Genomic DNA, 26,452 nt, shown 5'->3' on the forward strand with positions numbered 1-26,452 from the left:
CTGCATTTGCAGTGTCCAGCTTTAAGTTTCTCCTGTTGAGTATCTGCCTTTGAAATTTGAAAAATACAAAGGAATGTGTATACCCATGTTGTGGTTCCCCAAACCATCAACTGTAATTGTAATTTAGTCTCCAGACCTTCTACATGACTGAGTCTCAATTGACATTTCCTCAGTTCCTCAGCTGTACTGCCCAAAACTGAAGAAATTGACCTAAAGGGAGAGCTGAGAAGAAAAACTCAGAAATTTTCCTGATTCCTTATCATAAGGCAGGAATTCTTGACAAAGGCAAAGAAGAAAAACCAGCAAAACAAAACCAAACTGAATGAAACCCAAAACACCCAGACCAAATCTTGAGGGAAAATTTCAACTGTCTGGACCACAAAGTCCTTCATCTACAATTTCCATATGTCAATTGAGGCACATGGTTGGGTCAGTTGTCCCTTTCAGGGAGGGACTTTGCTTTCAAATCTGTCATCATCCCTCTTGCCCCCCAGTATCTAGGTCTGCCATTTCTCATTTAATTGCAGACACAGCTAGTTTGCTTCCAAATTCTGGCTTTTTGCAGTAAACCACAGATGCACTGCAGATTTCAAACACAAGAAGTTGTGTTAATATGTTGACACAGCAGAATACTGTTCTTGTTTCTGCTGCAGTCTCAGAAATAGCTGAATTACGTTAGCTGACTTTTTCCACACAGAAAGAAACTTCTAAGGCAACTATGCAATATGAAAAATTTCAGACCAGGCAGCACTGAATTTATAATCTGCTCAACACAGGCTCTTTTTTGAAGTAGTGTTATTCTAACAAGATGCAGGGATATGACTCTCTGGCAAGTATACGAAGATTTATAATCAATTGTGTTAAATTCAAATATATTTAAAAATATTTTTAACTTTACAATTTTGTATTAAGTTGTTCCCACAAATGACAGTTTGAACAAAAACCTTCCATACTACCCCCCTGTGTGTACTGAGATCAGAAATGTGCAGAATACAGCAATGGTGTCTGTCTGTGAAATTGGATGGCCCATAGTGGAAGAGGAGATGTTTGCAGTAAATTGTGTGGCTGCCAAGGTTGAGTCATTTTTAGGGTCATCAGAGTAGTAAGCTTAAAATAGGTGACAAAAATAATCTGTAATTTTGCACAAGGGAACATATGCCCAAATTGTAAAATGTTTAGGGTTGGTTTGGTGGTTATTTTTTACATTAAACTGTGAAGAGCAGAGAATCTACTTTATTGTAATCCTTGTGCTTTTTTTTTAATGTTTGACTTGTAGGGAACAATAAAAACATGGTTATTTTATCTGTACTGCCTCATAAAATTGGCTTGGAACATGAACATTTGTATTTCATAAGTGTGTTTCTCTTTTTGAGATGAAATCTTCATTTCTTAAAGCTAAAAAAAATCAGGAAGCAGATATCCCTTGTGCAAGCTGCTCAAGATCCCTCAAAAGCTTAATTAAGGTTAATTAGGCACCATATGTGAAAACTGAAATACATCTTTTCCATATTTCTCTCCTGGTCTGCTGAAGAGAGGTCATCTTATGTCACTGGCTCTGTCCAGGCAGACAAACCTTCATGCACACCTCTAAGTCACTGGGGTATTGACTGGGGTAGAATTTGGGAGCTGGACCAAATCCTTTTTGCTTCATTCTTTTTCTTTTATTAGTCTGTGTATGTGTGTACAGGTATAGGAAGATCAGGAAGAGTCAAACTATTCCTTGATCCTTCAGAAGACCAAGTCCTTTCCTTAAAAAACACTTGCCTGTCATAATTTAACATTGTTCAAGTCATTATAAGAAGTTAATAAACCACGCTATAGCAAACATTATTTGCTCTTATTTCTATTTGGTGGAGTGTAACTGTATTTGTAAGAAAATGTCATTCATTACAAAAGAAAACAATTTCCTGATTTGCTCTACATTTCAATATATAAGTCAGTATATTTTATTCTTCTGTATTAATATTAATCAGCTGTTTGGCCCAGATGCTTGCACTGTGGCCCACGTGATGCATGTCACAGAATCCCAGATTCCAGCGTTCAAAGGGTTGCAGCAGGAGAGAGTCCTGCTTACTTTAATGTATTTCCAAAGGGATTCTGCCAGGAATTGGGAGCATTAACACAGCAGTTAGGAATCAATTACATAGCTTTGCAGATGGGAACAAAAGGAAGAGAAATTTTCTCCAGGGACTTGTTACAAAGTTACACTGTGAAATTATTCCTCAGCCTTGATTTATTTTTTTCCTTTCTAGTGTGAATCTTTTTCATATAAAGAAGTTGGTTTTGGAAGACAGTGTGTAATTATCAAACTAATGATTTTTCAGTTTGGTAATAAGAAGGGCATTTTGTAGATCTTCCTTTCATGGGAAAATTGTGGCAAAAAAATTTGAAAATTTGCTACCAATTATCTGTCAGCTTCTTTTACATAAAAAGATGAGTATGTCCAAATCTGTAGACCTCTGTGTCTGTAGAACTAAAGGTATGGTCTACTAAAGGTATGGAAATTAGCACTTGTAGATACCAACCTGAGGTTTGTAGTTCCTGTGATTGACACCAGCTGGAGGTCAAACCTCACTGATCCCCACTCTTACAGAGTAGAGTTCACGAGGAAGAAAGAGAAGTTGTACATTCCCCACGTCTCATGGTATTATTGCTGCTACAAATGGCATGACATTTTTATGAATGGGCAAATAAAATTCTCACTGTAAAACTTTCTCTATTCATGAATGAATAATATGCTCTCTAAGAAAAATAGAAATTGTTTTGTAAAAAAAAAAAATTCTTCATTTTTCTGTGTGAAGCATAAGTCAGGTCAGCTGAACAGTAGGCTCTTCCTTGGAAAAATTAGGGTCCTTATTCTGTAAACCAGGGCATCAACAGTTGTTTTGACATTCCTCTGTGTTGGATTAGGAGGCTGTTTTCCCTTAACCCACATGAAAAAGTTTTGGGTACAGTGTGCATTGTCTCTGGACTAGTGGTGTGTGTACTAGGGCATTGTTGTCACGTTTGACAACATCCTGACAGCTTGTTACCTTGGTGAAATAGAGAGAGATCTAGTGGATCTAACTAAACAAGATATAGCTCCAAAGCCTGATTTATTTTTGAATATCTGTCTTTTAGATTAGTAATTCTCATATGTTTATAGGAAGATGCAAGAAATGTGTGATTTACTTTCTCTTAGTGTTTTATTATCTTGAAGGTGATTTTTAAAGTGGCTGGCAAACCACAGGATTTCTATTTTTAAAGGATCTGTCCTTGTGGTATGAATGCCCCTTTTCCCTATCAGCAAGCAGGAATAAGATTCAGGAACTACAAAGGTTGTTGGTGGCTTTACCAATCTGGTGCTCTTAGCTGGAGTAGAATATCTTGTCATGCACGAGGGCCCTGTGGAGAGCATCTGAAGCTGGACTCTCTGTTAATGGATTTTTGCCCTGGCTGGTAGAATGACAAGACTGCAGGCAGCCAAAGCATCACATACCAGGTCAGACGTGTGACATCAGAGAGCACAGTCAAACAACTTCCAGGCTGTCATGTTCTCTGTTCTCTGAATGTTTTCTGATCCCTCTTGTAATCCTAATTTGGCTTGTGAAAAGGCAGCACAGCAAGGAATTGTGACATTTAGCATGAAGTGATGATTGTATGAGCTTAAGTGTCTACGTGTTGTTGTAATACAGGCTAAGGAAGGAGGATGGTCCAGAGGTTTGACTTTTAGCTTGCCACTTGTGTCACTCTGTAGCCAAATTTTCTCTGTAGTGTTAAGTAGGTCATTTAGCCTTGGTCTCACTTGCCATCAGTAAAACCTAGTTCCCATGGTGGAAACGTGCAGTAATGGTAAGTAGTTAACCACTAAAGAAAAAGCTATTTTAGTTTAATGAAGAATTTTGATCTTCCAAAAATTTATTTTGTCTTTCTCTATAACTAGAAGAGAGAACAAAGGTTTAGTGGAGAATTTTGATTATTCAAAATTTGCTTGGTCTCTTAGAGGGAAAGTCAAAATGTTGGCACTTTCTGCTAAAGGAATTTCTTTCTGCATCATGGCTTTGGAAACAATCCATGGATCAGACTGTTCCAAACAGCCTACAAGCTCTTTGGCATTTGCTTGGCTGGCTGCTCCAGGCCCATGGAGCCAAGGAGCTCTGGGGTCCCTGGCTCTGAAGTACTTAAAATGACTTACTTGAACTCAGGCTCCCAGTAGCCTGTCAGGCAGGATATTGAGAAGATGTGCAAGCTGGAAGGAGCTCAAATAGGCTTAGGGTTTTTTTGAAGTGCCTGGTAAACTAGATTCTATTGGATTGTGCCTTTTTTTCAGGGCAACATTTTGGTAATTGCAAAATTCTTATGGAACGCACAGGATAAGTGAGTAGGAAAATTCCAACAAAGTAAAATTCATTAACGTTTTGCTGATTAGATCTGTTCAAAAGGCAATGTGACATTATTTTTGTGTCACTATACATGTGTTAGAACTTCAACTCTCTCTTCTCTGGGAATCCTGGGAAGATTCACAGAATCACTGCATTCTAGTGATTCTCAGCCAGCCAAATCCATATATCATCTTTTTCAGGACAGCTTGCAGTGAGGACATCCCAAACTTAACTACAGAAGATGCTTCTGAAAGATCTACTTTCCAGAGTAGATCTAGTTCTTTCTAGAAGTAGATCTACTACTGTACTAGAAGTAGATCTAGTACTTTCAAAAACCTAGCCCTACCACTTACATTGTGGATGAATATGACTTTTCAAAATGCAGGATTTATCAACCTTTTTCACTATTGCTTCCTAACTAAGCTTCCTTATCTGAATTAATTAAAAATTAGCACAATTTCCAAATACTGCAGAATCCATAGGAAAGTAAACATGTTTTTGTTTTGGCAACTATTTGGAAACAGTTCCTTGGAGTTACAGTAATGAATGAGGTTTAAAACTGCCTTGCTGTATGTCACACAGGTTCAGCTGCAGTGGGGTTGCCTATTGCTCTTTCCTTTCATTCAAAATATATTTATTTTTCTTGATGCTGTTTGCTGTTCAGCAGCTACTCAGAACCCGCTCTGCATAAAACAGGAACTAACTTCAACTGTTCCATGCTAGAAATTCTGGGTGATCTATTTCCTCAAATTGCTATCTTTTGGACATGGAAGGCAGCATGGGAGAGTTGAGCTGAATGAGCAGTGGGATGGGGGTGGCCTGGATGCCTTAGACTGCTGCAGGTACTTTTCTCTATTCCTGTTTCATCTCAGGAGATTTCTAAGGATGGCATGTGGAACAGTTTCATGGCTGGATTTTGGCCATGCAGAAAGTGTCTCTCTCCTGCATTTTATACACCACTCACCAATGGAAATTCTCAAACCAGGTGTGAGATTGGAGGATTGAATTTGTCTTGTAAATTCTGATTTATAACTTGTATACACCCATATATTTTCACAATATTCCAGAAAATCCCTTTCAAGTCTAATTATTACTTTATGCAGTTCATGGCAGCAAAAAGAAGTGATGTAAATAATTAGCATTGCTTATTTTTGTGAAAGAATAGATGGAGTTCTTGGGGTATAATAGATTAATTGAATTATTTGCATATGAATGTTCTTGCACTGACATTGTAGGCTGATTTTTTTTCTAAGAGAAGGATCATGAGCTCAGTGTTATTTTGAAGAGTCATTGAGGCAGAAAGCAGTTATTAATTTTATGTCCTATGTAAATTTAAATTGGGAAATAGGTTCCTTAATGTCTTCTATTAGAGAAATATTGGAAAAAATATGACACTATTCAGATGACTGATTGATGACAATTTTGCATTTAAAAAACCTCGTATGAATTTGAATGGCGTGAAATATTATTTAGTTGTTGAATAACAAGAGAGGTGGTTTATATAACTGTTCTGAATAACAAACTCACAAGATGCTCTGAAAACTTCATAATGGGACCCAGTTTTTCAAGCCATTAATGCTGCACAGTTACACTGAATATAGTAAGATTCTGTGATCCCAGATTTTTTAAGAGAAAGTTTACTTTTTCTTGGGCAACCATAATAAGCATGAAAGGGGAAATTTATCCTGGGATTTCTTTCACGCTGTGAAGCTCACATGCCCTCAATTGTCACCGTCAGTATTGCAGTGTCCTTTACCATTTGCCTGCAGAATGAATTCCTATCTACAAAAAACCTGACTGACTCTTCAGGCAGGGCTTGTCCTGCCTGCCTTAGCACGTATCTGTAAAGCCAAATGAAGGTGTGATTGCAGCCCCAGTAAATGGCTATTTTATGGCAGCAATGCTCGGGTGAGCTGGCTTCAGGGTCTCTGAGTTCTGCTACTACCTATGTTTTGCCCAAGCAGCTGCTTCACAAACAACCTCCGTGTTTGCAGCAGGCAGCCCTTCCAGCCACACCTGGCGACATCCTTGAGCCTCTAGCCTCCCTCATAATATTCCATTTTTTCTCTGGCTGAGTCTGCATCCATGTTGCGACTTTTATTTTGAAACATGGCTTACCTGACAGTGACCATGCTGGTGCAAAAAGTCATTTTCATATCAGCCTGTGGTGGCTTGGCTCAGAGGACAGAAACTGCTCTGAGGAAGCCAGACTGATTGCAGGTGGTTGGGTGGTTACCTGCACTGCCAGAACTTTGTAAACATGTCTCCTGATAAAAAGCCAGCTTTGTTTTTCAAGCAGGTATTTTTTCATTTCACTGCCCAACACATTACTTCTCAAAAACTTCTATTGTCAGGAAGAGCTGTTTATGATTTTCTAAACTCATTTTATTACATAAAGTTGAGTCATATACGCAATGTTTAATTGTGTATTCAGTAGTTACAATGTCTAAGTCAGTTTTTGGGTTTCATCTGAGAAAATCTACTCCACACTACCTTTCATTGAAAAAGGTGCTTGCAGAAGTTTACTTGCACAGTTAAAGAGACATTTTTTATGATTCTGTAAAAACTGGAAGTTATAGTCTTATTTTGGCAGATGCTGCTCTAAAATTATAAAGTTGTAATGGTGATATAATCAGCCTTGAGAACATCTTGATGAATTAAACATGCTGCAGCTGCAGAGATTGCTTTAGACATCTGCAACAACGGCTGGATTAAAGCTACAGTAAACATAAAGATCCAAAATTTATAATATTGATTTCCACTGTGCTCTCTGCAACTACCTGAAAGGAAGTTGTAGCCATGTGGGGCTTGGCCTCTTCTCCCAGGCAACAGTGACAGGACAAGAGGACACAGTCTCAAGCTGCATCAGAGGAGGTTTAGACTGGACATCAGGAAGAATTTCTTGACAGAAAGGGTGATTGAACATTGGAATGAGCTGCACAGGGAAGTGATGGAGTCACCATCCCTGGAGGTGTTTAAGGAAGGACTGGATGTCACTCAGTGCCATGGTCTGAGTGACAAGGTGGTGTTGGATCGTAGTTAGACTTGATGGTCTCAGAGGTCTTTTCCAACCTAGTAGATCCTGTGATTCTAAGATTACTACAATTAAACACTGAGTGATTATAAAGAGATGCACATTCATTTATGTTTCAATTCTTCTTACTCTCACTCAGGAAAGTGGAAATTGCATATGTGATTTGGGTGATTTTTTCTTTTTGTACCTGATCTATTTTTTAAAATGAAGAATTAAAATAATCTACTTTTCTTACCTCTTGGTAAGTTAAAAAATGATTATGCATTTTCTTATGTGCTTAAGTGTGCTTCTCCTTAGTGTCCTCTTAGCATTTTAAATGTTTTTCATGCAGCATATGATTGGTCATTTTTACAAAGTTTGCACATAATTAATGTATATATTTAGCTAAACTTAATCTCTTTGTAATACCAAGCTGTACATCTAACACAAAGATAGAAGTACCTAATTGTCATTTCCTATGCTCAGTGTGTTTTTTGAGCAGTTCAGTGAAACCTTTATTGCTAATGAAAAGACATCTCACAAAATGCAGAAGTAGGTGCAGATCCTAAATATTTTGACTATACCTTTTAACTCATTTAATTTCTGGGGCAGTGCAGAACCAATAATTTTCAACTGTGTTAATTCAATTATTCAGTCAGTATGTTGGGGTAAGTTATTGAATGGGGGGGGGTAAGTTACTGAGTCTCATATTTTCTGTCAGAAGAAAAAAGTAATTAATTTGAGAAGAAGCTAGGTAGAGAAGAAGCTGGAAAAGGAAGCAGTTGAGGACCAGAGAGGAAAATGGCATAGGAAGTGGGAGTCAGAAGGGGATGGTGGATGTACCAATAAGTACATCCAATAAGTACAGAAGGGGATGGTGGATGTACTTTGATAAGTACATGTAGAGTGGCTGGAAAAAGCAATGGGGAATGGAAAGGGTAGATTTAATTAGCAGCTCCATTGTGGAAAGGAATCTAGGTTGGTTGAAGAGACAACTGAAAAGGAGCACAAAAATAGAATGACAGAGAAGAGATATAAGTGGAAGTTTGATGGACTGAAAAATAAATTAAATTCATCAGGCTAATGCTCTAAGCTAGCACCAAGAAGTAGGTAAATGTTCTGCTGCCCTAAATAACCGAGTAAACCATGCATGTCTCACTTAACTCTGGGTATGGTGTGAGAGCAGCCTAGAGCTACATTAGAATCTGAGAGCAGACATCAACAACTTAGCATAGGGGAGTAGCAAACACAGGGAGCTAGAACAGATAGAGATTAGAAAAGCTCAGTTTCCTAAGACTGATTGATCCCACATCGGTCTGCATCTCAAGATTGTGTCAGTGCTGTCAGCAAATATTTGTTAGCCCTGTAGCACAGTACATTTCCTGCCTAGTGAACAAAGCCTAAGCATCTTTCAGGATTTGAAGTAAGCAGCATTTCTTTGAAGAAATGAAGTCTCTATGCATAAACATAGGAAAATTGAATTAAGGTCAAAATTCAATCCACCACATTCTGGGATTTCTTAAATTGTATGTCTTTGATTTTGCAATCCCAATAAAGTTCTTCTGTAGTGATTTGTTTATAGTAATCCCATATGAATTACTCACAACTAAGTCTCATAAAATCTGGGATTCTGCTTTTTTCTCATTTCATTCACTCTTACAAAGCTTTATAAGGTAAAATATAAGAAAAATCCAACAGTATTTGACAAAGCTACTGTAAATAGCACAGACTTAAAGTTAAATGTGTGTATAGCTAAAGTGAAAAAGGAAATAATCCCTGAGAATATTTTTAAGGACTCTGTGGTCGTATAGAAACTGTCAGAGAACTGCAGGGACAATAAGTTTTTGATCGGTTTTTGTTTACAACTCTGTGCTACTTAACATGTTAAAATTTTTGCCTGTGTTGTTAGACAGGAAGTTCCAAATTTCCTTTCACTTTGTGTGTCCCAAACTAAAAACATTTTAGTCTGGATGGCAATGTATTGTGGAATGTTTTTAATTTTTAAAATTGTAATGGGAGATTGGAATGCATAACAATGTAGTGTTTTGCAACAAAGTAACCACAGGTCTGTCATTTTAAACAGACAATAGTCCCATTTTGTGTACAATATAGTTTTGTTTACAAACTAAATTTTAACAAGTTCTGTTAAGTCAATAGATAATGTTTTTTAATATTTTATTTTTCAAACTGTCAGTACTTCAGCACTGGTCTTTTTCTTTCTCCTTCATCAAATCTACTTGGAGTAAGTAGATTGCATGTAGAAAACATGAAGATATTTTGTTGCACTATGTTGTGATATATCTGGGTAAGTGCCTAGAATATTCTAATATTAGCTTTACTATTCTATTTTACTTGATTAATTTACTTGTTATTGTTCAGAATTTAATATCAATAAACCTCTAACAAGAGCTAGAGATGAGTTTAAGAGAAACATTCCAGTCTGGTATTTCTGATTAAAAGCACAGGACAAGTCCAGTGGTAAAATGAAATGAGAATTCATGATTATGGCTTCTATTACATTCAAAAATTATTCATGCCCAGAATTATTGGAATAAATTCCACTGTGTTATTTTGCATCAGTACCATTACACATGATTTTGCCTGAGGGTATCAAGTCAATGGGTAGTGCTTGCAATACTGCTTTTTCAATCATGCTTTGTTATACTGTCATTTCAAAAAGTAATTCTTTCCCCCTCTGATTTATTTATCATCTTGTTTGTAGCTGGCTTAGGAACAGATTAGATTTTATTTTAAGGCTGGCATGCTGATGTGAATATTACTGCAGAAAATACCAGTTAAACCTTAAAATTACATATGGAGATAATATATTGTCAGAGAAACTTCAGGTTATTGCTACTGAAAACTGTTATGATACTGTCAAATGAAAAATGCACTGTGTCTGCAAATGTTGTGGGATATTATTATTGAATTTGTTGACACACTTCACATTTCTAGCACAATTAGTACTTCATCATTTATGTTCCATAATTATAAATTTGTTTGTGCTGTTGGCAGTCTCATTCATAAACATAGCTTAAATAATAAAATGTCTTATTACAAGTAAAGTAAAAATCACCAATAGCCAGTCTTAAAAACAAACCTCTTCAAAAAAAAACCAAATGAAAAACACTGGGGAAAGCACAGAAGGAAAAGCACTTGAAAGTTGCTAGTCATGTTGTTGAGGAAAGTACTACAGGACAGATTGTCAGATGTTATAACTATCCTCAAAGTATAAACAACGTGTGCTGACCATAATGAAGGTAAATTCTGATGGGTAATTACTACACAGTTCCTTGGGGCTTGATTCTATAATGTTTTTTCATCAAGCAATGTTTCGTGTTGAGGATGTTGTCTGACAGAGTACTGGTGGAATGAGCTGCTGTCCCTCTCAGGCTTGATAACAATATGAATATCAGGACCATGAAGAAGTTTCATTTTTCCATGGTACTTTCTGGCAATGTTCATACTATGCAAGACAATATTGTGTACAATTATTTGAAAATTCTTACATAATGACAGGATTGTATGCATTTTTATATGGAAATTGCTTTACTTAGCTTTTTTTTCTTCCTCTGTTTCCTCCCCACTCTCCATAAAATCATTTTACTTGCTGTGAAAGGTTACTGAGCACAGTGACTCTTGTTAGCACTTTGTCTACCTGATGATCAGCTGGAGAGTTCAGAGAAGTAGCCCCTATTTTACAGATCAGTGTTATGCTATATTCCCATACTTTCATTTTCTATTGGAGGCACTCAACCTCCTGTCAGTCAGGCACTGCAGGAATTTATGGATCTTCCATAAAGCTTTCTCTGCAGTTGCTTTACAAAATTCTGGGTCTAAGGGGTGTAAAATTGCAAAGCTATTTGTTATGCTGAGGCTCAGACCAGATTTATGTTTTCCACCAGAGATGTACAACATTCATTCTTGTAAAGTTAACAGTAGCGTAGAGAAGGAAGAGAAAATTGCTGCCTTCCTGCTCAGTGCTTGCAGAGCCTGCTTTCACCTTGCTCATGGCAGGTCAGCAGAGAGGAATGGAGTGGGTGCTGCAGGTAAGGCTGCCTAGCACAGCATGACAGACCTGAATGACAGCTGGAAATCCTGGTGCAGAATCCTGGAAATCCTGTATGGGCTGCAACTGGTCACGGATAGATCAAAGAGATGCACCTTCATCTGCTAAAAAGAAATGGAATCATAGTCCCTGTGGCTTAACATTGATATCACTAAATTCTGATACTGATGTCAATAATTTTTAAGCGTTGATGGTGGCTCTGGGCTCCTCTTAGTAATTTTAGTAAAAATCTCTCTCTGTTACCATATTTATTCCTTTTTGACATATAGCCTATAAAACAAAGCCCACTCTCCAGCTTAAGGTGACACTGAGTGACTCAAGTTCCACATGGTAAGGGTGGAAAATAGCATGGAGCTATGTATTTAGGGAAGATTTTAAAGAAATATGCTTGGGAGTGGATAGCTTTCACTCACATTTTTTGTGTTATTATAAGTCATGGAATAAATCAATATAAACAAAGTAATTATGCTTTGTGGTCAGGTTAGTAAACTCAAATATAGACAAAAACACATGATAATTATGTCAGCAAAATGCTTATTTTCCTCGAAATCAGTTCCTAGCTATTGTCATGAAGAGTTGTTACACATTTTCTGATAGGTTTCCTCAGACCTTGTGGCTTATACTTTTTAGAGCTCCTATCTGCACCAGTTAACCAACAAATTCAGTCTGCAAAAAATCACTCCAGAAAGTGATTGCTTTTTGATAATGAGGAAGGTGGGAATATATTTTTTGCAAGTAAACGACTTTTGAACAGGGAATAATTGAAACATCCTTTTTCTCCCTTTCTTGCAGCTGCTCCTTTTGCTGAGTCATTTTCCAGGCACTTGCCTGCACCTTCCTCTTAGAAACCCACTAACCCACTTATCCATTCAGATGAAGCAAAACCAGTTTAAACTTTTTATTCAACCTGCTGCAAGGCCCAAGGTCTCAACTAAGGCCCTAAGAAGTTTATCTAAACTATTGCTCTATTCTAGGTGCCCTGTTTGCTTTTTTTCACTGGCTGGTGGTTGGAGTAAATTTGTGTGGCTCTGTGAATTTTGGCTTGAGTAAAATGTTCCTAATCATTATATTAGATATTTGAGTCTGAGTTTGCATCTGCCTGAATTCAGAAGTGTCTGAACTCAAATTCCACTGAAATTTTCTCTTCACTACTTTCTTCAGTTTTACTTCCCTGTCTCATTATGTTTGTTGGACTCATTCTCCATGTGGAAGTTGCTGAACTGCAGAAGCTCATCAGCACGTTCAGTATGGTGAGAACTCTTAGCATGGGGGAGGCCCATGAGTAGGTCATTCAAGTCAGTCATTCAATAACTCATCCATCCAGGTTTGGCTTTTACCTTTTTCTACCCTGTTACTGACACCCTCCATTCTGTCCTCTCCTGCAGGTTTTGGTTTGCTTTTTTTTTTTTTTACTTATTTTTATAAAATGTTAGTAGCATCTACATATTTATGGTTCCAGGATAAACCTAATTAAGTTTGACGGGGATCAAGGATATATACAACTCAAAGTGTTTATTCTGGGACTCGCAATAACTTAATTGTCAATAAACAGAATGTCCAATTAGTTGTGCCATGGAGTGAATTTGGATAATTTTTCATCAATCAGTCTGTATAATCTGATTACCTCTCTTCTGATTGACCTTTCTGGGAGAAGATGCAAGTGTGAAGCTAAAACAAACATATGCTCTGCCTGTCTGTCTTGTCTTCTCTTGCGTTTTCCTGACTCAGTTGCTTTGACAGTGGTCCTTGTACTTGTCACATCCAAGGATTCTTAGACATCTGCATTCAACGCATTCAATGGTTGGCTTTGGAACTCAAGATTTTGTTTTAAAATTATGCTTCCCTTGCTAGGGGATGACTTTTTAATGACCTTTGTGTTTTCAAGTTTACTTTTTGTTGTGACCTAATGGAGGTATTCAGCCTCGTGAGGCAGCTCAGGCTTCTCAGCGGAAAACAGCATTGAACTTGTATGATTTCCTAAGGCTTGTTTGCTAAAGTTTACCAAAAATCCAGGCAGCTCACTGTAGTCAAATTGAAAAGCCTTTGGGATGTCTTTAATTTTGCACTGAGACCTTCCTTTTCTTCTGACTGGATTTGTGTGCTTTCAGTCACAGGCACCTTTAACTCAAAAATAGCAAGCAAATGCAATTATATAGTTAGAAAGCACTAGGTGGGTGCCTACACATTTTTAGCTTTGCAAAATTTGACCAGTTGATAGAACAACATATTTTTCTGCTTTCTGGTCTCTTTGTTCTTTCTTTCTTTCTTTCTTTTCTTACCTTTCCTACCTCATTTCTGTTTTCAAAGAGTAATGTAGAGCAAACCCCAGCATTTTCTTGCAATTCTGATCATACGATAAATGAAAATGTGACTACTTCAAGCTTCCAAATGCCTTTTTATTTCTTTTCTCCTCAGTATTTTGTGGATTAAAAGCAGTTGCTTAGGGCTATTGTCACGTACTACATTTACTATTCATATATCAAGAAAAAATTTATGTACTACAGCTACTTGTTTAAAAATATTTTAACAATGGTTCCTATAGCATTCACAGAAATCCTCCCATAAAAGTGTTGGTTGCTTGCACCTCTTCTAACTTGTTGGTTTTATTTCAGTATATGATTATTACTACATTTTCACAGATGAGAAGAAATTTAATGCTCTTCCCATTTATTGTCAAAACCTTGCACTGAACTCGATGAAATAGGACCACTGAGTACAGAGGATAGCTGCAGACAATCTCAGAATTGCAGGAAATGTTGAAACAAAAATATTTCAGTGCATTGTTCTGTGGGTATGTGAGTGCACAGACTTCCTTGATGCAGTGCTCAGACTGTCTCACAAGCTAAATATTTTTGGCTTGGTATGCAGGAGTTTAGGTCAAAATAAATCAAAATAGTGAAATATATACCCATACAGTCAGGTATATCTTAGAAAAGGCTGATTTAGTAAACACAGCTTCTTCCTAAAGTTTCTGCAGTGCTGGTGTGACCCATGTGCCCTGGTGGTGCATCAACACCTGAACTGGAGAACTGGCCCAGGGGCAGAGAACTGGTGGGGTAGCACTCAGGTCAGGTAAACACACAGAACATTCCCCCTGGCAGCCGTGTGGCAGATATGATGCATTACCTAAATTTCTGCCTTCACAATTCTTTCTGTAAGCCCCTTTTGTTAATTATTTTTTAAGAATGCAAATACTGTTTGAGCAAATGGGATCAGAGAAAAAGGGAGTGTGACCAATTTAATAGCTTTGTACTTTTAGTCTGATAAGCCATTGAGGTAAATTATGTCAGTTGTGGATCTGACATTATGGTGCACTGCTTCACTGAATGCCATGGTCTTTCATAGCTAAAGAAGCTGTTGCAAGGAATGTGAGCAACATCATCTTTTCATTTGTCCCAATTATCTTTAATTAAAACTCTTTAATTAAAACTCTTCAATTGACTTGAGCTAAGTGATGACTTGTGAAGATGTCACTAAAGTGACAAATACATGTGTAAGAAATTTAAGGTGCATTGTGGTATCTTCGACCATGTCTGATTAAGCAAGTCCTGTTGCTATCATCATTTATCTACAACTGACTTTACCCATAAATCTTATTTTTAGAATGAACTCTTTCCAAGCACAATGAACAATTAAGTTCCAAGTTTGCAAATGACAGTCTGTCCTCTTCTTTCCTCTTGTTCATTTATCATAGTCTTGCTTATGGCCACTGTGATAATTTGAGATGTAAAGTGATGGGGGTTTAGACTGCTTGGGATTTATCATTCAGTGTACTGGTAGAACTACAAAGTTAGGTATGCATATATTGTCATTATATCTCCACTTTAATAATTTTAAAAAGAAAAGGAAATATTAAGGTAATTAAACTGATGTGAATATGTGTTGCGTGTTAAACAATATGAAAATCAGTGATAAAAGACAAAATTCAAAATCCCTAAACATCTTGTGTAAGATTTTTGCCATTTCAAAGCATGCAACATAGTCTTGGACACAAAGTAAAGGTTAGAATAAATGTGTATGGTAATGACATTGCAGGTGCTTGTCTAGAAGCAAAAAGAGTAATTTACAAAACATTGTTTTATCAGAGTGTTTTGTAAATTACTAACAAGGTAATGTTGGTAATAATCTCCATGCCCTTCCTCCCCTCCCCAATTTATTTCATGTAACAGTACATCAGAAGGAGTCCAGACAGACCTTAGTGTTCATGGTCCTTCAGGGTCTTTTGCAAAAGGAAGGGATGTGCCTTGTACACAATATTATAATTTTCAAAAGGATAAATCTGCTAGAGTATGACTGCATTCTTTCTGAAATGAAATGCAGAATGAAATCTGCTAGAGTATGACTGCTTTCTTTCTGAATTACAGCTGTGAAGCATATAAAAGGGCTCTGAAAAGAGTACGAAAAATGGGATGTGGAAGGAAATTACTTGATCTTTAAGGGTGCAATTTGGCTGTGAACAAATTTTCCAATAGTTTATAGAGCAGAGTTATGCCAGTAATCAATTAGGAAACTTCATACTTAATTCTTGTTCTTCAGTTAATACCAAGGATTATAAGGATTTAAAGAAAGAAATTAATCAAATTTCCACTACGTATCTCATCTTCAGAACAATGGATTTCACATGTACATGCAGACCTGGAGTACTTCACCTTGCAGCAGATTCTGTTGGTTCAGAACCATCAAATCCCATTTCATTAATGATAATATGTGGTACTAACTTCTATTTTTGGGTACTTCAAACTAATTATCTAAGTTCATCTTCAGATGGGTTAAATAGTAATGAAATGCTATAGTGACAGGCTGACTTATTTATAGTATTACTTAAGTGTAATAGAGTATTTATTTTGATATTGGGCAACACACTGTTATTGCCAAGCAATTTGGTAATAAACAGTTGGGTATCAGTCTGCTTGGAATACAATTAAATTTATGCCTTTCAAGAAGGCTGTGCTGTTGGCTATTGCTGGTTGAGAGAACTAGAACTAGAATTCTGCTTTATTAAGTAATGGTTTTGTTTTGCTGAATTCATCATATTAAAATGTGATATGAAACCAAGTGACAGTAGAATTATACCATACATGAACTTTGGCAGTGATAGTTAGGATATCATAAAGCTGTGCTAGCTCTGTGCCTTCACTCTCTGCTTCTCTTTCATCAAAAGTATTATTGATCATTAATGCCAAAATGAAAAATAAGAGGTAGCAACTCATATAAGAAAACATTTGGGTGGCAATTCCTCTACATTAGGTGTAGTTAATGGTTGTGTTTACAACCACAATTGTAATATTTACATCCATTGAAATGACAGAATTGATTAAATGGGATAAGAGTGTACCAGAAGCTCCAGAGCATTGGGTTTTTTTCGTAAATTTGATTGATGTTGCTGGGGCATGTTTTGGATCTCCAGAATATTAGGAAGAAGATGAAATAAAATCACAACTAGGCAAGCAGTTCATTACTTGTCTTTAGGAAAAAGAAAAAAGCAAGAAAGAATGGTAGTGAATGCAATAATCAAATTTGCAGCACAGTATAAGCATAGATTGACATAGAAGGAAAATCATAGGTTATGATTAACATTGATAACACTTACATTGCTAGAGCAGTTGGCAGATATCAGCCAGATATTCATTTAGAAACATTGCTTGTAGCTACTGAGAATGGTATTCAGCATCAAATACTTTGTATTAGAAATTTTCCCTGTCAAGCAAATGAAATGAGTTTAGCTTGCAGGAAAACATAAAGTGACAGAACAAAAGAAATGGAATGCAATTTGGGGTCCCAGAGATATGAAGAGCTTCTATTAAAGAGTGTCTGTAACATCTGTCTACAAGTGTAAGATTTTTTTTTTTGCTTTATTCAGGTTTTTTTGTTTTGTTTTGTTTTGTTTTTTGCAGTAATGTAGGTGTATGGATTGTCCTCTGTTTCTTAGTAATACTAAAATAAAGGAAAAAAAAAAACCAATCTAAAATCCCTAAAATCCTGTTATCCCAGGAGACACTTTAGGAACAAAATATCTCCTGCATTGTTGTTCAGTGGGCAGTTGTTGATGTCTTCTTTCCTTTTCTTTTATCCTGTTCAATTTATATTTTCTACCATTTTTCCTTGTCCTGTCTATGTGAAAAAGTTCCGTATTTCTGCTGTTCTGTGTTATTTGTAGGTTCCTTTCATTCCAGAATCTGACATTTGAATATTCCTTCTCTATGCTTTATAAGCAATCTTTGCTATTGCAGAGACAAGTTTAATCTCTCAGTTCTCAGTTGTGAATCTCTGGTGCCAGAAGTTGTTCTACAATCCCATGGGTCTGTCTGATCTCATCATGGATTCCTCTTCTTGACCCGTTCCCATGGGTGTGCTGGACAGCACAGCTCTCCTGGAGGCACTGCTTGGCAGCTGACAGAGCAGAGGTGCTGCTGGCACACAGGTTCCTAAACATTGTGGTAGTCAGAGATTCTCCTTACTCAAAGGAATTATCAGTGGGCTCTCCAGACAGCATCTCCTCTTTCACAGTAGTGAGTAAAGCTAGAAACTCAAACCTGAAGTTTTCACATCACTTGAATTTGATTATTCAGAGTTGAACACTGATTTAGACTTCAAATTATTCAGGAATTGCTGAAATATTGAAATATCTTTCTTGCTTCCAAACTCTAAATTGTGAGGTTTTTACTGTTTTAATAGTCACCTACCTTAGAAGCTTTTAAAATTATTATTGTACTGTAGTGATGAAAGGAATGCATAAGGCTGTGTACTTTATTATACCAGCCATCATACAGCACGTAGGCTTGTGAGTGTTTCTGTGTAAAAATAATCTCCCTTATTATCAGAAGTGCAGGTATAAAAACCAAAACTGCCTTGTACTGTAAAACATTCAGAAAGAGTGTGTGTAAAGAATAAAAAAGCTTGGCTTTTAATGGATGCTCTTAATGCTTGGCTATGGACAATTTGTGTCACCATCAAATCAGTTTGAATGCACTTATAGAGAACATTACTATATTAATTTTAAAGTGTTTATGATTTCATGAAGGAAGTCCTGCTATTGACCCTTATGGAAGAGAAATGTAAGTTGGATTTGAGGGTCTTGAAAAAGTAAATCAAAACAAAGTTGTAAGCTAGTCATTAAAAGTGAAAACATCAAGCAGCATTAAAATTCTTTTTTAACTTGCTTTTGCATTTCAGGGTCGGCACACTGATGAAGACAGTGTATTCTATAGAGGATACAGTGGGTAGAACTGTCAAATATTAACTCCTTTTCAACAGCAAAAAAACATCAATTGAAATTTCTTTCTAACCCCCTTATTGACTTTCCTTTTAATTTTTTTTCACAGAGGATCTTTCTCAAAGCTGGAAGTGAGGAAGAAATCTTTGCACATCTTGGCTTGGATTATGTTGAACCATGGGAAAGGAATGCTTAAAATTATTTGCCAGTGTACATTCATCAGTTGACTGCATTGGTCTTTCTGCCCACCTTGCAGTCTGGTGTAGTTATATATACCTATATAATAAATATTTCTATGACAACAAAAAAATTAAATAAGTATTGGAAGCCACTTGCACTTGCTAATGTTCCTAGAAGCTAACAGTTTAAGTTATTCAAATCTTTTCCAGTCCTTTCTGGTTTTGAATTTTCTATGTGGGAGTGATAAGACAGAGCTTGTTTTGGGGGGAAAACTTGGAACTGATGAGATTTTTGCTTATGATAGGAATTTAACATTGGTATGAACAATACTTGTTTTTTAAAGTAGTCAGATACAACAATATGTAAATAATTCAAAACATTTGAGCTGAGTCAAAACATTATTGAAATGTATGCTGGTCTTTAACTGAATTTCTTATGTATTTTGCTGAATCCATGTATAAAATTGCTCTGTGTATAAGGCTTAATGACCTAGGCAGTAACTACTTTGCAGTCTCAGCAACTTGAGTCTTCAGCTGTAATATTTTCCCAGGTAGGGCACCATTCTACAAAAACTATAAACAAGTTGATAATCCAGTGAGAGTTAAAAAACATTTCACAGGAAGGGATTTTGAAAAGAAAAGTGGAATGACTCGGTAGCAATCTTCAATTGTGTAGAAAAATACTGTAAATTTGTAGTACTGATTTGGACTAAAAAAGAGTCAGGTCATGAGGTGTAATGGTCCTCAATCAGGAATTTGAACCATAACCTGCATGAAAACAATTGTTTTAAGTGTCACCCTAGTGACTGCTCCAAGACAAAAGATTTTGATTATCTGTGCTCAGTTTAGATAGATGGAACTTTATTTACTAGTAAGTGTGAATGCATTGGAATGGGATTTTACTTGAGCTGTTGGGCTATTGGCTGCTCTAGAGTGGTATTCCCTGTCTTTAGTCAGAAATTCAACGAGGATATGAGAAGCTTTCTGATAAAAGCCCTTCAAGATATTTTGGCTCCAGAAAATGTCAAGGTAGCTCTTGTGACCATAATGACAATGAAGGTTTGTAATACATGTATCCTTTAATAAGCAGGGGCATTCAGTGCTTTAGGAAATGAAGCTATTTACTGATCATTCATCATTTCAGAATAAAGGTGATTAAGTGCACCAGGATTGGTCAAATAATTTTCTTCCTTAAAAATCTGGATTTTTTTTCCTCTGTTGAGGCTGACTGCACTTCTTGACATGATGAGGGAAGAGTGGTAATGACAGGGCTGTGCACAACAGTTATTACTGACAGTGAAGGCTTCCCATATTCAAACAGTATCTGTTACTAAAAAAAGTATGCTTATTTTGTTACTCATTACTTTCAACTTTTGTTACTGCTTTTTGTTACTCATTACTTTCAACTTATTACTTTCTAGACTTTTAGAGGACTGTATTGTAAACTATTCCAAAACTTCAGCCAGGGTTGTAGAAAAATGTGTTGATGGCAGGAATTTGCTTCTTGCCTGTGTCAATAAAACCACCCCATTTAAATGCAGTTTTGCTAACTGAGCTGAAAATACAATGCTACTTCCTAAAGTGCTCTAACTATGAAGCACTTGCATTGCTTCCTGCTTTATTGTGCTGATGTTTGAAGTAGCTTCTCTGTGTTTTGCATCAGGATGCTGACACTTAAGTAGCAGTGACATTTTTCAGTCCTAATGGAAGAAAACAAAAGCTATGGTACCTTGTCTGAATATTCTGTCTACTTGGCCAGCATTTATAACAAATTATACATTCCAGTTGTGCTGTTTCTGCAAACTTCAAGACACACACAAAATATCAAAAATTCTGAATTCCACATGTATAAATAATTCACATCTTGGGTGCCTATACATCACTTATAATTATGCAACCTGTGAGGGAAAAGATACCAACACAAGTTTTAGCAGCTCCTCCAAGACTAGAAGAAATCAGCATATCACTTTATTCTTTTACTTCCCTCAAATTTTCTGAACTTTATTTAGAATACATTGTACAGATTGCTCACTGAATCAACTATTTTAAAAAAATATGGACCTGATAAATGAGGGGTTGTGTTAAAGAGAACAGCCTAGATGAGCAGGATGGTTTGACCATGAAGATGGCTTCTCTGTGCACACCCTCACTGGAGCAGCTGCTACCCCAGTCCCTATCGCAGGTACCGTGTGCAGGACCATCCTGACAGCACCTGCCAAACCAGTCACTGAGACTGTAATTAGACAAGATAAAAGGCATAGAGGAGAGCTGGGAGGGAACAGGTTAAAGGAAATGAAGCCTTTATCAGCTGAGCATATCTGGATCCACGTGCTAGTGAAAGGTCCCTGCAGTGTGATGGAGCTGTTGGAGTCAGTGGTAGCGAAGCTTCTGAGCTGCTGAAGGACAGGTGAGGCCTCAGGGGCTGGAAAGGGCAAACACTTGTAACAAGAACAGACCAAGGTTTGTAATAGGAGGAATGGAAGAGAGAATTTCAGATCAGTGCACTTAATATCTCATAAATTGCTTGTATGATTAATAGACTGTATTTTTAATGCACCTAGAGGAAAATAAAGTGATAAGTTATTGGTAACTTGTTCATCAGAAACAAATCATGTCAAACTAATTCAGTTGTAAAGTCCCTGGAGGCTGTTTTTTATGTCTGTCCCTCCTCCCCTGTCCCTCCTCCCCTGCTTCTACACCAAGGCAATTTGGCGAGTAGTTAGTAGAGAAGGATCACTGGTTCAATAAGCATCTACATCCTAACTCTCTAAGAATTACTAACTAATTCTATCTCTGGGAAAAAAGGGGAAAAGTAAAAGGAAACCACTGTTTTGTTTTTTCTTTCATTGTTTGAAGTAAAATATGATTTGTTGAATAATCTCTTAAGGCAAAGGCAATGAGATGTATTTAGTTTGGTGGGTAATAATGTAGTTAATGCCTAAAGGACTGATGTACTGAAGGAAAAGCTAATTCTATCTTATACAGCTCTACAAAATAGCAAATCTGGGCAACCTAAACACTCATACAACTGAAGCCACATGGACTTTCTGCAAATAACTGTAAACCTGAGAACTGCTGCTACTTTGCATAAATAACTCCAGAATATTAAAAAAACCCAAACCCAAAGATTTGCAAATGTTATCCCCAAAAGAAATGTCTTTTCTACAGTTTATGGACAGAATTGTTTGGCTTTCTCAGGTGAGACCATCTTATTCCTTGGTATGAAATATATTCTTTCACTTCTTGAACAGCTATTATGTTCTATTTTACATGTTCTTTGGCAACTGCAGTTAAAATAACCAGGTCCTGGGTCTAACAGGTTAATTAAAGTCACATAAACAAATGAAGACAGAGTTCTGGAAACCTTCCTTAAGAGGAAGACCAAGCAGTCTTTTAGCCCTGCTGTGCAGATGCACAAAGTGTCTTTTATTTTAATTATGATGCATCAAATGTGACTTTTTTTTAGCTGAAGAGGCTCCTTGGGTGTACTATAGGACATCCTTGATAGCCCCAGCTATTATGTGGAATACTGTAAAAATGTATTTGTGTCACTCTGAGCTAAGGGCCTCTGCTAAAGCCGACCAGAGGTACCACCTTGCACAATGTCAGACAGTAACTGGAAAAGGCTTTTCCCTATGAATGCTGTTCAAGCCCCTTCAGAATACTTAACTTAGAAAGCTGTTTAATGTCTCCTTCAATAAATGTGTATTCTAGGCAACCCATAAAATCTAACACTATTTTTCGGTGGGTGCCTCCAAACAAATACTATTCCCAAACACTATTGGTGGTACAGAAGCTCCACATGTAGGGGGGTGATGCTGGATTACACATCCCAAAAGCCCCGGGGCTTCAGGGAAATCACTTGATTGATGAGAATCAATCCTATCTGCATGTGGTGACTGACCATAGGGAGAGAAGGAGAGAGAACATGTGTTGGGTAAGTACAAAATCTCCCAGTTTTCTGTGTTTTAGTTCATAAACACACTTACTGAAAACCAAGCTACTTTTTTTTTTTTTTTATGATTGCAGGCATTTGATTTCAGTTCATTCGTGACTGTGCAGTAAAACATAATACTAAATGGTATATTTCCTTTTGTGTTTCACTCTTGCCAAAGTCAACATGCTCATTCAAAGGGATTTTTGGAAATGGCAAGGCTCCCCAGACCCTTTCCCACCATTATGAGGTCTTAAGGAACAATATTTATATGAAACTAACTCAGATGCATTTTTTATTAAATAAACAAAGCCTTTCTAGCAGGAATAGCATAATTTCATGTGTTTGCTGCTATATATACACATACTTTGTCCAAATTATTCTAAGTCTTCTATCAGCTTCAGTATCTTTTCCTCTTAAAGAAGCTATGCATTAAGATATAATAGAAAATATCAAGAAAGGTCTCAATTTAAAAAAAAAAAAAAAAAGATGATGATTTCTCTGCTGGGGAAGTGCAGATTATATTCCAGAAACTTGTGGTTGCAACATTTAGGGGGAAAAACGCAAATAATAAAAAATCATATCCAAGCACTTTGTAAATAAAATCATGGTCTTTGTATTTTTCAAACGACTAAAAGAGAGATGATTTGGAATTTTCTTCACAGCTGGGTAGATCTAACTTCAAAAATGGAGCTTGAGGAGGTTATGTGATTGTGTGACTGGGTGGGTAGGAGTGTTTCTGCAGTTGGAAACTGTCGCTGATGATACAAGTCAGAAAGTGTTCCATTTTTAGTAGCCTGAGGATGGGTTGAAAGACCACTTGGGCCTGTGGCTTCCATAAGTGTACTCTATAAATCCCACACTTCAACATGTAATGGTGGGGAAATTTTTCCTTTGCACTTCTCTGACACACATAAGCTGAAAGATGTTGAGAGGATAACTGGGATCTGCTGCTTTGGGTGATCCTGAAATCCTTTGGTTCTGCTGTAAACTGTATTATGGTATATGAATTGGGTTTCTGTGTTTTAAACTAAACTAAGATATCAGAGACTTAATTCTCTGCCTTTTGTCCTTTTACAGTATGCTTTTAAATGTGTTAAAGACTGCTAGAAAGTATACTTTGTGTTGGCGTTGTATGAGTGGGAAGTGGTTGTTTTGGAAACCCTGACAGACTGGTTGCAGGGCTGGAGCTGTTGCAGGGCTCTTGACAAATGATTGATGATTTAATTTGAATCCTTCACAATATCAACACTAAAAAAGAAGCCAAATACCATAAATATCAGTGTCCTTTTAGACTGGATATCACAATCACAGAAGGAATATGGGTGTTTTTCTCCCATGAATCTCACCCCTTACCCTTAGTTAGATTTGATTTCATGAGGGGACAAGGACACACATGTGAAGGACTCCATTGTCAACCACAGAACAAGTGCTCTCCTCCTCTCTGTTGGAAAGGATCACAGCCCCTTTCTTTTACTCACCTGAAGGACCCAGGGGTTCTCTTTGACCGCATATGACCAGGAAATTGGACATAGAACAGCTTTAAGCAAATTTCTGTCAGATGCACATAAAGGGGCCTAATGAGCTATGTGCTTTCAAAATGTGCTGCAAGCCCCACTGGTACATGTGTGTATACAGGGAAGGATTTTCAAAACCACCCATGTGAGAAGGAAACTGTAGATGGGTGGGCCACTCCACATTGAGATTTAGTGACAGATGGTTGCTAAGACAATCTACACTAGATGACAAATGACTATACATTAAAGCTTTCAAAAGACAAAAAAAAAAAAAGCCTCCAAGAAACATTTGGACTGAAGTTTAATGATCATACAAAATTACCAGCAAATCAAGAATTGCAAGCTTTTAAAAAGAAGGGCTGAGCGGAGAATAAACATTCTTCTAATGTAAGGGAGGGATGAACAGATATGAAGATTATCAGAGCTGTCAGTGATGAACTTAATTGCAGTTATTCCAGTCCCTAAGAAGTCAAAAGAAGAACCTCAATGAGCTGTATTAAATCCCTCTAGAAGAAAATACTTCTCATACAAAATAAGGTGGGTACCTAAAAATCCCTGAAAAACAAACTTTTATGCACAAGGCAGAACAAATTAACCACAGACAGATGGGAAATAATAACAAAAAATTAATAATGATGAACTCTAATGAATTACAGGTTTTAAGATAAGGTCATAATATTTGTAAAACAATAGTGAAGGCTTGCCTGAGAGCTGAAGTGTATTGCATTAAATGAATAAAATTCAAGAAAAAAAAATTACTTGTAGTATGAGAAACATCTATCTCAATGGTCTAGTTGTGAAAAACCATTATAATGGGTAGTGATTTCTTGCTGTTGGGAAAGGGGAATAGTATCTTGGAATAGTATCTTCAAAAGTATCCAGCTTGAAGAATCTGTAATCTCAGCAATTCCTTTTAAAAGAAGCAAAGAGGATTGACAGTTACTCTTATTGCAACAGGACAACTGTTCATTTTCCCTTTTTAGCTCTTCAAAAAGATTGCAGAAACAGCCATATGATGTTGAGTGCTAGCTGAATTTTATTGCAAATAATTCATCTAAAAGCAGACAGAGACAACAATCTCAAATTATGCTGCTATATCAATCATAGTATGCCACACAGTTCTCTAGGGGAACAGAATTTTAAGCCTAAAATTCTTAGCTTTTTATATGTGTGATTTATTTTCTTGCTGTTGTATGGATTTCTGGTTGTAAAACAGACAGGTCACGTTTTAGCTTTTGATCCTCATACAAAGCTAATTAAGAAAGCATTATTACAAATTACAGCACCTCATCCAACCAGAGGTCTTTTCACTCCTATGTCCTTTCTTTGATCTGGGATTTTTTCATCATTTGGACAGCACTTTCTTAGCCCCTAAGTGTTCAATCAAACATTTTAGGCATTTCTGTGTAAAACCAAGCAAACTGTGTAAGAAGAAATACAAAGACACCCAACAGTATCCAGCAATGATTGATTTACGTTTATGAGGAGGTGCTTGCTTGCTCTCACCCAGCACAAACCAGACTTTGGGCTTATGAATCAGGAGACCCATTTCAGCCACACTGATTTTAAACTGATGAGAACTCATGCCCTTAAAGAAGGCTGGGCTTGTTTGTGCCAGTGACAGAAGTGCTTTGTGCCTGCAATATCTGTGTGGGATGAAACTTGGGGAAGAAAGAAGTAATCTGACAATAGGATGTTTAGTTGAATCAAAATAAACCTGTAATCATAGAAAGAAAGTAAACAGAGAACTCATTTATGTGAAAATATACCTTGGATATTGTAAAAAGAGAATACTGTTGGGACCTGCATGTATTACCTGTTCTATTCCTTTTAGGAAGCTACTTAGCAGGGCCTTCCAGATGCTTATTTGTAACATTCTAGAAAATAATGGGGAAAATAATGTAAGTTGAGAATAAAATCCAAAATAATTTGGATTTTGTTTTTAAATTTAGCAGGACGATCATGATGTCCAAGAATAGTGAAGTTACTAACATTTTCTGGCAACATGTTGTTCAACTTACAGTTATTTCTCTTTATTAATGCCTATGAGGACTTAATAAAGTAAGTTTATCTAGTTTTGTTGCAAGAATGCATTAATCAATATTAACTCACATCTTAGAAAATTTGGAATTCTTGCAAAAGTAAAAATTATTTAACTTTGAAGTT

At 36.7% G+C, this 26,452-nt stretch overlaps 1 protein-coding gene across 8 annotated transcripts in view; it reads left to right on the forward strand.

The window, feature by feature from the left end:
- DNTT (DNA nucleotidylexotransferase) overlaps positions 1–23,476 on the forward strand; it is a 142,919-nt gene extending 119,443 nt beyond the window's left edge. For 5 of the 8 annotated variants that reach the window (XM_038140123.1, XM_038140122.1, XM_038140124.1 and 2 more), the window contains one exon: positions 18,766–23,475. In XM_038140123.1, coding sequence (XP_037996051.1) covers positions 18,766–18,852 — 87 coding nt within the window. In that variant the 3' untranslated portion in view covers positions 18,853–23,475. Of the gene's footprint in view, positions 1–18,765 lie in introns of all 8 variants that reach the window. The other 3 variants (XM_038140125.1, XM_038140119.1, XM_038140118.1) reach the window with 1 other exon arrangement.
- The last annotated feature ends 2,976 nt before the right edge of the window (positions 23,477–26,452 follow it).

The sequence above is a fragment of the Motacilla alba genome, chromosome 6 (genome assembly GCF_015832195.1).
Source record: "Motacilla alba alba isolate MOTALB_02 chromosome 6, Motacilla_alba_V1.0_pri, whole genome shotgun sequence".
Taxonomy (NCBI): Eukaryota; Metazoa; Chordata; class Aves; order Passeriformes; family Motacillidae; genus Motacilla; species Motacilla alba.